We start from the raw sequence: 13,888 nt of genomic DNA, 5'->3' as shown, positions 1-13,888 counted from the left end.
CGTCAAGGTAATTTTTCAAATTAATTTCTCTACTAATTGGAATTTTCTCTTACAGCTTGAGCCTAAGTGTGTCGCAGGATACCCTCTAGGTTATAGTTCTTCATTACTTTTTGATAAATAATTCGTTCTTATTGCGAAATAGGAGCACTATTTATCAATCGGTAATAAAAGACGTGAGGAAATTCTGTCTTTTTTAAAAACAAAATTTTTGAGGCGAAATACCCAAAAAGAAGTTTGTAAAAAATAATTTTATAATTTAGGTGCGACCTGTGATAATAAAATTTCTTTATTTTTGAAAACCACATTTTGGTACGACGTTAAATTTGTGAACTGTAAAAAATTAAAGTCGATCCTTCTACACAATACACCATACGAAATGTATATCAGGACAAAAAGGTTCTTACATCAATAAGTTATTCATCGCCAACACAGACATTTCATAATTTTCGATTTTCGAAAAAACGGTCTAAAATGTATGATCCAAATTACTTTTAGTAGCTGCGTTTTCAGCATCGCTCTTTTGGCTTTCCAAGAAGGCCTTCAGAAACTCGGTAATAAATGTATCTAATTTTGTTAAATTGCAAAGCATTAACTTGCATAGGGAAAACTTCTTAGAGACAATAAAATCGCTTTTGAGTTTCAATGTAAAGAACGAGAAATTCTTTGGAATTCAAAAATTAAAAAGCAAAATATTTAGTTTCAAAGATTATTGACCAAAGCCATGAGTTACAGGTTGATAAACCGTTAGTGTAACTACCATTGTCCCCTTCTAGGACAGTTGAAGAGTAAATGGCACATAATCCTTGCAAGTATTTGGAGCATTAGACGAGCAAACGATTTAATAAGTGTCATCATCCGGGGCAAATATATCATGGTACCCTTAGGAACATCATAAATTCCAGTCAGACGCAGGCAGGAGCACACACTTCCCTGTCCCTTATCCCTCAGGACGCTCTAGGGTAAACAATTGAACAGCAAATGTCAACGCCAGACCCTACGCACTATTTTCCGCTTGGCCAAGCGCATAAGCGGCCTATACTGATTTTTGTTCAGGGAATCTGATTAACTTAAGGATTATTTAAATGTGTGGGAAATGCGGGTTTTGTTCGAAATGCGAAAACCTTTTATTTAGCCAACCGTTGGCTCTTTTTAACCTATTTTAGAACATTCAATTAAATTACTGAGTCGCGCTAACTGAACGCCGGCAAAAACAAGAAGACGGGAATGAGGTCTATTGAATAAAAAAGTTAATATTTTTATTTACAAATATCCTGCAAAATAGGCACAGATTTTAGATAGTGATGAAAATGGGATTTTCATGCAACTTAATGCATCTCCAAATGTACTGTAAATTTTAAGTCCTGTCAACTGTAAACTTAACACAACAACATAATAGGCTTTTTTAACCAGGACAACAAGAATTGAATTTTTACATTTGTTTTTATTTGTTAAATACTAACGCGTCAAGAGTAAAGTAACTTTTAAATAATTTGTTCTAAAAGACTGTTTTACTGAAAGAAAAGTACAAAATAATAGTGAGGTTTGTTTGTACAAGAACAGTTGAAAGAAGATTGGTAGAAGCAACGCTAATTAGCAGACGGCCGACTGGCAAACCGTTAATTTCGGGAAGAAATATAGCAGCAATATTGGCATTTGCACGACACAATTTAAACGACTCGAAAAAAGTCCTATTTAGTGATGAAACGAGGTACAAATGATTTGGTTTTGAGGGAATGAGACGTCTAAGGAGACCAATCAATACGGAGGAGGATATCAATCATCAATCCAATGATGCAACAATTAAATAAGGGAAAGGCAGTATTTTTATGGGGTTGTTTCTCATGTATTGGAGTAGACTCCTTACACTTTATTAATGACAGGATGGTCCGATTTGTTTGTAAGGATATAATGCAACATACTGTGCTTCCTCAAGTCGTCCAACAGGACAATGATCCAAAACACTTTACACATTTTTCAACAGGCGTTTGCGGCAATTACGGCCGAGTTTTGGAGTGGCCCGCACAATCCGCAGATCTAAACCCTATTCATCCACTTAATGTTTTTCAAAAGTCGATTGCTTCAATGCCGCGTTGTTATCAACAAGTAATTAATAACAWTTGCTACGCCATTAATTACTAAAGGTTTTAATCGTCATTGGTCTAAAATGTGTTGTTGAAATAAAAMTCGATAGACTGAAATTTGTTGCTTTRCTTTTGTCACCCYTATTCTCATCGTTTTACAKGMTAARTATTATTTGTTTTCAACAAATTTTGAACTTGATTTAGAGCACCTCAAAATATTTTCAAAACAATWATTTTTGCGTAAATATTARMTTTTATTACARTAGGTCAAAAATCRAMATCCTTAAATTTTGTTTSAACAAACGTTAGTGAAAACAAACTTTGTTGTTTTACYTTTGTCCGATAGTGTATARATAAAATAYTKWTTGTTAAAATCACAACTTTTTATCAAACTTTAGTATCCATCAGCGATTCCTATCAACCAGATTAAGTTCACAAARAGTTGYTCTTKKTCAARTGACCATCAACTWWCMACWCTAAAACTTATTCTTTGATATCCATCTACTTGTTRCCYATTTTAATGTTTTCAATGTCGATCATCTTACACTAAATAAAATATTCTYTTAATAACGSAWTACTATTCGGATTGCTATCTATTATRACAACTCATACACATACACTTATAATAYTATATTATTCAATAAATCATGTATTTTCTCATATTGCTGGAAGGCTGTTTTGTTGTTGATCATAGTTGAATGTTTGTAGAACCTYTTACATTTTATTTCCCTGATACTCGCTTAGCTAGTGGAATATTTTCGGAACGGGTTTCTATATCAGACCAGTAAGTAGTCRATTCATGTGCCATATTTTTGGATAATGGGGCAACAGCTCGGAATAATATAGAATCTTTCCGATACATCAAGTAAAAAAACTGCAGGAACTTGTAGATAGTCCTTCATAACATTTATTTGACTTGCCATCGTCTGGCACCGTCTTAAAGATATTTGAGTAACAAGGAGATGTTTGTAGCTTCTTATCCCTGACCAGCATTTGCTTATTAAAGATTTACGCCTGCTTTCCCACAGGCTGTAGGCATCTGGCAAGTGTCCAGACGCATTAATCATAAAATGCTAATAAAATAGATACATCTCCAACACACAATGCACGTTAGGCGTTAAAAGTTTCCCAGTCGACGCCTCTGTGGAGGCTCATAAAATTTTTCAACTTGCAGGACGTCGATAATCCCCGGGATGTTGCTCCTGCTGTTCGCTTTCGGCGCCCACGCCCGGAACCTCCGGACCAATTACGACGACTCCGCCCTACAGCCAATCCTGTCGCAGTCCCACAGGACTCGCATTTGTTATGAGCTGTGCATGTCCGGACTAGGCGGGACTCCTTGCGGGGACACTTGCTTCGACCTCATGCCCACGAACTTGCCCCTCGTAGGACAAAACCAGAATAGTCAGAACGAGAGCGACAATAACGGGACGTCCATCAGGGTGTACAACGCTACGGCTCGGGATGACTCCTGTACCGTATTGTGCAAGAACCGATTAGGTTATCCGTTGTGTGCCTGCACTTACGATGACTCGAAGCTGTACGCTACCAATTTTATGGAAATTTGTTCCGCGTTTTGTGTGAGTTATGGCTACCAGGTGAGTAATTCGTTTGTGTTTATTTTGGCTTTTTATTGCCCACTTTTCCCGTTCRTTTCCTTAAATCTTAATTTGGCAATCGAATTTCGAGACACTTTTTATAATACCAAAAAATGAACTAACGCTCTTATTTACAGTTGTATCCAAAKAGTATAAATTGGAAATTATTTTGATTTTTCAGCCAGTACAAACAATTTGTAACAAAGCTTTTCAATTAAATCAKAAATTCTCCTCTCAGATCCAYCCTCCCCCTTAGTTTGACTTTTCATACWTTTTTATTAATCTGCTGCTTTTATTTCACTTCTGGGGCTCTTTTATCTCTCCCTGACATATTTTGCGTAAACCGTAATAYCASAATWTAATTTTTCTCATTCCRCGAWAACAATCKTATTTATTRCTAAAATTAWTWMAACTTTCATAAATGCYAGTSGAGARAAYAWAATATTTATGCTCAYTGTTATTAYACCATTTAATAGTAAAAAARTTAGTAATWSAAAATCGTACGCAGAATACCTTTAAAACATTYTGGTCTTAAACGTTTTGTACGCATACGTGTGCGCAKAMGTGCTCATTTTTTCTTTGTTTTTACGCCATATTTAAAAAATACATATTATCCCGTATTTTATGAACTAAAATATTTAARACGCTATCATATATAGTGTGKAACAAAATTAAGGAATTWTAATTAATTTATATTTAWAGGATTCYATTGATAAAGCATCACRTAGTTCAATTTTCTAAAAAACGAGACACTTTGAATACAATGAACAATGACAATTTGTTACAAAATGAACAAAATTTCATACAAATCAATGAGACAGATTGCGCGAAGTTTTGATTATTCCATACTTTGCACCACACTTCATGCGCTTTTCACGAGAAAAATATACACTATAAATTTAGTGTGATCTCCAAAGCAAACATGTACCAGAAATTTTTCCTTGGAAAGAATTTTATAACTTGTGATTTCAAACCTTTATATATTTCTATTGAGCATGAACTATGCTGGCTAATAATTGCCGATTCGTGCTGTTTTTCTTTCAGTTTTTGGCTCATCAATCGAATGTTTCTTTATACTTCTAGTCTCACGAAATATAATCTGTTATTTGCTACTTATAATGCAGGAAACCGACAAATTAGTAATGATTAGAATATGAAATAACTGAACTCAAACCTCATAGCAACTCTGTTTTGCTATTTTAGACCTTTTCTGCAGAAAAATAATTAAATGCCAAAGAAAAGTATATATACAAGTATTGTAATTTCTTTTAAATGAGAAATTGTCGGCCATTAAAGCGTTTTAACTAAGCATGCGCCTCAATTAAAAAAATAATGTCTGTCTTTAATTAGGTATGCTAAATGTATAAAGACTTTAACTGTCTAAAGTAGGCCTTTTATTTAATTAAAAGTTGAAGGATCGTATTTTAGCATAAATTGAAGAAATAAAAACAGAAAAACAATGGAACATTGAATTTGCGGTAATATTTCAACTGATTGAAAACTTAATTGAAAACTTGATTGAAAACTTAAATCTCATAATAAAACACTTTTTTAAAAACAGTAAATAGCAGATATTACAAGAAATATCTCTCTACTCACCAGATTCAAGCAATGACCTGAAAGCCTAACTCCTTTGATACATACTTATTGTCATTTTCTCATTAAAAACTTGCTCAAATAGTTAAGATTTAATAAAATTATAATCATGGTCACTTACTTTTGTCGCTAAAACAGAGAGAATTCTGATCGAAAACAGGTATGGACAGCCATGGATTATTGCCACTTGTTTGGGAGATTCAAAAATATAAAAATAAATAAAATATATTTATTCCAAAAACTGCTTATTAAGTACATAATAACATTAAAAATAATGAAAACATAAAATGCTTTTATAGATATTTATTGGCAGGCTCAGAAAGAGTGCAATCTATCATTAGCGCTCAAATTAAATCAAAATCACAGTCTTGCTTAAATGTAAAATCGAGATGAACGGAAAAAGAAACAATGCGCAGTTTCGAAGTGAATAAACGAATAGAGGTATAGAGGTAATTTTGAATTTCAAACACCTAGAAAGCAAATAACTACATTTTCAACGTATTTTTGTTTAAATACTGCAGGAAAAGGTTTCCACATAAATCATAAATATTATTAAACCCAAAAAAAAACTAGGTTTCCTTAAATAATATCAGACGATATTAGGTATATGTAATGGTAAATAAGCTCACGTTTTTACAAGGGAAGAACATGTCTAGTAGTTTTGCAGCAGGACTAAAGCCTCGAAAGATTATTCACTTAAATAGTATTAGAAACAGTTTTCTTTGATCTTGAACAATTGATCTTAAAAATTCATTCAAATATAATTTTTTATCAATAAAATAAAAATGTCTTCGATTTTTACTGTACAATTATGAGAAACTTGTTAATAATATCTTGCTGTTGGGCAACAAACATAAGCTGCATAAAAACGAAAAGTCATGCCATTACAATAAGAAACACACCTCTACACTTTCTTTCAGGTATTACAAACTCGATACTACTTTATCTCGTGCCCCACTGAATTTATTTCTTCAATCGCGTTATTGTCTTATTTTAGCTTTATGGCTGCCAAAACTGCAGCTTGTACCGCGAATATATCATCAACAAGTCATCTGATCCCAACAACCCGTTCGACACTGCAAGTATGGATTTGGATGGATCAGTTTCGATAGGTTGGGAAGCTTGGTGTCGAGAAGAATGCTCAGATGGAAACGGCGGAGCCGCTTGCAACTGCGATTTACTACCATAATTAAAGGTATATATTGTAATTTAAATTACTTATTATTATTTGAAATTTACAAGAAGCTCTTTAGTTGCCTGAATGAGTTGAGATAGATTGTTCGCTTCTGTACCTCAAACCAGTTGCTCCATTTAAAATTACTTTAATGAATTGTTCTTTAACTTATTAAGATTAGATTGGCGTTCTACCAAATAACACAGTTAAATACAACGAATCAAAAAGTAACATAGAAAGTACCAAAGTATCGCAGCTTTACAGGTGACATTTGCTTTTTTTTTTTTAGTTTTTAAAGTATGTAATGCATTTGATTCACTACGTGATGAGATAATAATCACTACGTGATGATAATAATTTATATAGGAAAATTAAGTAAATATTTAGGATAAAACATCTTATGTATTTTTTTACTACTAACCTGAGAAGTCACCATTATTTATTCCATTTCCTTAGTGAGAACTTTTATTTCTCTCCCTAAGTCAATAATAATAATAAAAAGGTCCTTAGGTGAATTGAATACGAGATATTTTATGTGTAAGATTTTCGTTATTTTTGTTTTGCCTACCGGTTCAAGTTCAGGCGAGATTCCATCCATTTCCACTTCTAAATCACTGTCGCTTTAAGATTCACTAATTTTTCCCTTTTTTTCCCTAAACTTTCCCAGAACTTTTACCTATTTTCTGTAAACCGATAAATAATATACTATTTGTGTTTTTCTATAACTTTATTTTGCTCTTTTGTACATCAGGAATAAACAATCTCCAATAAATGTTTGCCAACACTTTTTGTATATTTTGATCCATACTAATTATTATATAATTATTTTGCACACTTTCTAACACCCTGTTGAATATCTGTTTAAATTCCAATAATTCCAATAAATTATGACATAAATAACACGAAATGTGAAAAAACCATGTACTTATTGTTTTTAATTAACTTTTATTTAACTTAACTGCAAATAAATTTGGTAGTGCGTATCTTCTAGCTGCTTGATCGTTTCGTAGTGGCATTTAATACACAAGTATAGTAAAAAAATGATATAAAGGAAAAAACATTATTTATTTTATGGAAATCCAAAATGCGATTGAAAAGTCGACAAATAAAATAAAAAACAAAACATTTCTTTTCACAGCGGTTCTATTCAAATTATTTTTTGGAAGCCTTAATGTAATTGTAGTAGTAGTTTCGTTTTAAGAATCGTGTTCAAAATGCCCTGAAAATTACAATAATTAGATCGTAGATCACACATTATCCGGGAAGATTTTCAACTCACAAACTAATCACTTTAAATCAAATAACGTAAACTACCTAACGACATAAATAGTTAATAAGGATTCAAGAAGAAACTTTGTCTGAAAATTAAGTAAATTATGATTAATAGGTAAATTTTTAAATTAGGTAAATTTGATTCCAGTCAGTTTAAAGGCAAACAATTCTCAAAAAAAGAGATCTGTTTTCCTATTCATAAAAATCGCACTACAAATTACATGTAGCTAATAAAAGATAGTTTTTTGCTTAATTTAACATTAAACACTCCATAAGTAAGTAGACTAAACTCAAATAAGCATTTCATAAAAGTGCAACAATTTTTTGTTTTCCTCAAAAAGTCAAAATGAAAATAAAAATTAACAAAAAAACTTAACATAACTGAAAAACAGATGATAATAATGAGCAATTTTAAGACATAGCTGCCCTCAAACACCCAGATCGGGAGATAATAGTACTTATGATTATTGAGTTTGATTATCATAACATCGAATTTATGCCACTCTTTATATTAAGGACAATGTAGTTTTCGACTCGTATGTGAAATACATTAAAATATGCCAAAAAGAAAAAAAAATCTACTCAAACAATATAAACAAGCAATTAGTTCATGTAATCTTTTTTTTCAGACTACTTTTACTACTTAAAGAAGAATTTTTGAGCAAGCACACCCCTAAGCCTGACAACAGTCCCTTTACATGTAAGCGAAACACAACTGGAATATTTGAAGCCTGCTTCTACTAGCCATAGGTCAATTCGATTTCAATTATAGTCTATTACTAGTGATTTTTCCGGTTTCAATTAGTAGTCAATTTTAAAAATCTTTATGTAACTACATTGTCAAAAAACGACAACATGTGTCAACTATGTTATTTAGCATTATCTAAGATATAAGAACACTTGATCAAAAATCTAGTTAGAAATACAACAATAATTTGGATTTGCTAGAAAACCATATACCTAAGACATGCCTGTAAAAATTATAAATAAAAATTACACATTTTAAAGCATGATTAGAGTTAGATAAATGTAAATACAATGACAAAGTCACAACGTCTTCCAATTCTGTATATATTGACTAACTAAGCTGGTATTCCTAAAAATTTAATAATAGATTTAAAAAAATATTTTTATTACAGATATTTTCCAGTTTATTATCATTGTCTCAGAAGTTAATACATCTAGTTATACCGACTTCTTTCCCAGTTACCAAAATTGTTCTTTTGAATATGTGTTAAGGAACCAATAAAAACATATTGTTCAATGCGGTTGTAAATCAACTTAAAAAAGCTTTTATATGTATTAAATGCAATCTAAAACTCGTAGCCATAGAATAATCATATCACGATTATATCATGTAAATAGTTATGATGTCAAAATTATCCAAATGATTCTTCTTCCTACTTATAGTCAATATTTTTGTTTGTTTATGACTAATATTGTTTTAGCTTGTTATGTTAAATGTAAGGCATTTTACTTTGTCTTGCACACTAATAAAAAATAATATTTCATATTCTATCTTCCACTTTATGTTGCTTCAATCATTTAATGATAAATGATTAATATCATTAGATATAAGGTGATTATTCAGATCTAAACATAATTTTCAATTTTTGCGTTCAAAGCTACAGCGCTCAGAAATATAAAAAATATTTATCAATTGTAGACGAATTGATACCAAGCATATTTTGATCACATTTTCTACTGTAAACATGTTTTTTATAATGCAAACAAATTTGCTTAAAGCTTTGCCATTTACTGGGTTTACATTTTTACGGTTAATTTTATGAGAATATCTCTATTGTAACCAAATAACGTAAACAATATCAAAGAAATTTCCACGTTTTAAAAATATTTTTGTATTTAATATGAAAAAATATTAACACACAAAGCTACTTTGATGTCATCATGCTTCTATATACTATTCCAAAAAAAACTGTTCAATGGATCAGTTGAGTAAGTAAAGGTACTTCAATCCGCTGCTCGCAAATACCCTGTATATTATATTTAATATGCTTCACAGTAGAAATGTATATTAAGACGAACTGCGTTGTCAGGAAACATGTACTTTATATTGGACATATCTTTGAAGATAACATAGGTTTTAAAATTCCTCTCGATCTAGACAATCTAAATTGATAAGGGATGCAGCTACAGTTTCTCAAAACAAAATAGTTAACACGAAAGAACTGTAGGTTTTATAATCGGGACAACCTAAGTTATCATTAGGCATAATCATAGCGATAAGTAATTTGTTACAATGTTACCTTGAGTTTGTATTTACTACATTATGAATTAAATCAAACTGTTGTGTAACGACAATAAATAATGTTAGAAAATATTGTAAAACTATAATAGTCATATAACGTATATATTTAATATCAGTTATAAAAAAGAAATATTCGTCATAAAGGCTTAAGGGATACTGTGCAATATTGTTTTGTGGCTTTTACCAAAAAAGTTGCTCTAAACGACATTCAAAAATGGTTATTTTTATACGTGTATATGCTTGCTGATGTTTTCCTTTGTAACCGAACTACGTTGTTGGATGCTTTTTAGATTATTGTCAATAAATGCAGTATTTTAGTATAAAACTGTTAGTTATGATTGCATTACAAATGTCTGCTGAGAATTCAAAAAAAGTCAGGTAAGTACTTTATTCTGATGTATTTTACTAAATTTTTAAAATTTTACCGAACTGTCCCATTGAACAGAAATTGGAAAGTATCAAAAACAAATAAACAGACTCAAATATTAATAAACTTAGTGTTTTTAAACCTGACACAAATGTGCATGAAGACAATACACGTACAACAACCAAAATTTCATGTCTGAACATATATGCAGGTTAAACTGCCAATAATTTAAAGCAAGTTAAACAAATAGATAATTTTAAAGGAATAAGACGAGTCTAGTAGTAGAAAATTGTCGACAAATCCGATTAAAATTTCGACGAAAAACAAAGTCTCATTGCATTATTGGTGGGAAAGTTTTACAGAACTACACATACATAAACAATATAGACTGTCATTTAAATCGAGCTTTATTTTCCATATCATATACAGTATATACCATATAAAATACTACAAGTTAGGCCTTATAGGTAAATATTTAAAAGATCAACAAGAAAATACATAGAAACGCATTATACACATCTAATAAACAATTAAAGTATTCAGCGAACTCGAATTCAGTATTAACGAACACACTATAAGTATAAATGGAAGGCAAGATGCAGTCTTTGGTGACGAAAAAAGAATATTTATATTCGAACGAATACAAATGTGTGTGTGTACATATTTGTTACGGTTACACGTTTTAATAAAAAGCTAAAAACTTTATTCAAAACTTAAGTACGCCTATTAACTACCGTTTAAAGGCCATAAAGTAAAAACAATTAATTGTCTGCAACAATTCATGTTTTCATTATCTGATTTGTCTACTCGCCAAATAAAGTAAACCAAACTATTTTATATACTACTAATACTCTAAAACAGTAATAATAACATTACTAAAAATTCTAATATCACATGATGTAAAATGTAAAACTAGCAAATCCATTTAAAAAATATTCGATTATAATGCAACATTTTCCACAAGAAGACTTTAAAATCTACTTAAGTACATTGTTTCTTATTATTTAGAATATATTTCAAGAATGTCTGAAAAATTCAGAAAATGTCCAATACATGTTCTTTTTCAAAATATCCAGACCATAATCCAGACTAAGATATGTAATTCAAATATATTGAACACTTAGAGCGCACTGCTTGAAAAATCAAAGGTTATTCCACAAAAAATTAACTGGAAAAAACGTTTATTCAGATCTCCAAAGGCAGGTTAAATGTACATAATCCACTAAACACCCTGTGTTTTCGGTTGCTTAAAATAGTTTCACGTGTTTTAGAAATCAATTTATTTCAAATTGGATTTAATAATTGAATTTGTTAAATTTTGATAATTTTTGAATAGGCAAAACAAAAAATATATGCTTCGCAAATTAGTTTTGATATGAGACTAGAATACATTACACTCCACATTTAGAAACAATTACTCCTCCACTTTAATTCTAGCAACATTTATTGTTTTCTAAAATTAGATACAGGCAATACACTATTTCTATGATAATGCAATGTCGCAAACCGGGCCAACTTATATAAGAAATCTTTTAATAGACAAAATGCATACTAAAGATCGTTTCAAAACATTTCGACTTCACACGAGAGAAGTGAGTTCCAACTTTACTTAAAAATAAAACAACTCTCTCACCTTTTTAAATTAATTGACATTTTTGAATTGCGATTTATGCGAGGCAACAAAAATTAATTTGAAAAATAATTGCAACTGCATTACCATCTAAACATCAACGAAAATAGTGTAACTGCCTTACTTTGGTTATACGTGGTATGTATCATATATTTCATAGTAAATATTTATAAATTTAACATTGAAAATGCTTGCTTTTGAGCGATAGAGAAAGAGAGAAACGTGCTATAGAAAAGTTCAAATGAAGAGGCAATTAGAGAAATTTGAATATCCAATATATGTACGTGAAAAACTGTCTCCAGACCATCTGGGCACCAGCTTCCCAAAAATTGACCAGTAAACTCCAACTTATTTCTAATTCTATTAAGTCGCCGGTTTATAGAACCGCTGAACAAACTGAGTGAGATTTAGTACTTCGCCTGGTCCTTTGTTGTGATCCATCTGAATGTAATCTTCGAGATTATGGTCAGCACCTATATTAAGTCGCTTTTACTAACAATAGATTTGAAGATAAATACATATTGTATTGTCTTCAATGCAATTTTGCTGAGAAAAACATAGTTCACAAAATTTTTAAAGCATTTATGCATTGCATAAACACATTTACGAATTGTCTAACAACTATTTTGGTTCATTAAATCATTTATCTAGAAAGGATTAAATACTTATATCAGGTTGAATTTAAAAAATGCATGGAATGCCATGGAAAACACATATATTCAACGTTATTAACAGATCTAACGGATAATGATTAAACATTTAAAAAACGGCTGCCCAAAAGAATTTGAACTTCTTTGAGTTTCCTTAACAGAAAAAATCAGTTACAAAACAGCATGAAAACAAATTATATCATTGAGGGTAGGGACTAACATGCTTAGTCCGTATTTTACGGAATATAATAGCTTTACGATTGTCTAATTATTATCGGACAAGTGTGGCTGTGTCTGTGTTCAACCCAGACATTATTTCATATGTGTTTCATATTTCGGTCGTATATTCCCCAGTTTCCGGACGAGGTCTATATTTTCGCGCTTCTCGATATGTTTAGAAACTGATTCTAACTCTACTTAAAGTTGGGTAAAAATGGGAAATTCAATTATACGATCCAAGACGCATGAAAACATTTATTCTGAATAATTTGGCCTCCGTGATTGAAAAAACGCCAGAATAATAGTTTCGTCTAAATGCAGGTTGAAAACGTCAAATTAAAATATTTTTAACAAATCCGTTATTTGTTATTGATGTGAAAAGCTTCACTGGAAAACTGCATGTGATAATGAGGTATGTACAAAATTACTTACCTCGTAAAATATTAGTTTATTTCAACGTGTTAAAAAAATGTTATGATTAATCAATAACATAATTAATTACGTGATGTTTCAAAAACACTCAACTTACTTGAATTAGTGATTGCTGGATAGTTTGGAGGCGGCTTAATCCAAGTTCCATCTGGTCGCTTCATATGTCTTCTATCGGAGGAGAAATCGTTCACAAACTCGGCAGCAGGAATAACTCTGAAATATCTGAAAGGAAACATTTTTTGATACGAGATTCCACATATTAGATACCAAGTTGAAGATGCAAAAATCCAATTAATTGCATTATAGGTACATATTGTATTCCTATTGCGTATACTATTGCGTATGTATTAACCGTAAAACGTAGGACATATTTGCATGCAGTGTGGCAATATTCCGAATTTTTGTATGGATGACTTAACAACATAATTCCAAATCAAAATCAATTCCTGGGCTTCAGTCATTTATTGTCTATTTATCAATTAAAATACGTTTCGGTGTTTTCCACAATCACAGTTCGTCAACAGCTTCATCATATCACACACTAAAATACATCACAATTGCAACACTTTAAAACATTCTAAGATTAATTAGGCCTAACAG

The 13,888-nt window shown here is 30.9% G+C and overlaps 2 protein-coding genes across 2 annotated transcripts in view; one reads left to right on the top strand and one right to left on the bottom strand.

Moving 5' to 3' along the window:
- LOC109540665 overlaps positions 1–10,315 on the top strand; it is a 12,287-nt gene extending 1,972 nt beyond the window's left edge. The window contains exons 2-4 of the mRNA XM_019909109.2: positions 3,256–3,679; positions 6,273–6,470; positions 8,351–10,315. Coding sequence (XP_019764668.1) covers positions 3,256–3,679; positions 6,273–6,464 — 616 coding nt within the window. The 3' untranslated portion in view covers positions 6,465–6,470; positions 8,351–10,315. The remainder of the gene's footprint in view (positions 1–3,255; positions 3,680–6,272; positions 6,471–8,350) is intronic.
- Positions 10,316–10,746: 431 nt separating this feature from the next.
- LOC125504089 (protein N-terminal glutamine amidohydrolase-like) lies at positions 10,747–13,516 on the bottom strand (the record flags this gene model as incomplete). Its single annotated transcript, XM_048665452.1, is given in 2 exon segments — positions 10,747–12,460; positions 13,386–13,516. Coding segments are annotated over 2 exon segments (241 nt in total), but the record flags the coding sequence as incomplete, so codon positions are not given.
- Between the last annotated feature and the right edge of the window lie 372 nt (positions 13,517–13,888).

The sequence above is a fragment of the Dendroctonus ponderosae genome, unplaced genomic scaffold (assembly GCF_020466585.1).
Source record: "Dendroctonus ponderosae isolate FM_Combo_2020 unplaced genomic scaffold, Dpon_F_20191213v2 Dpon_F_20191213_381, whole genome shotgun sequence".
NCBI lineage: Eukaryota > Metazoa > Arthropoda > Insecta > Coleoptera > Curculionidae > Dendroctonus > Dendroctonus ponderosae.
The sequence above is the reverse complement of the archived record's forward strand: the minus strand, read 5'-3'. Positions and strand labels throughout refer to the sequence as shown.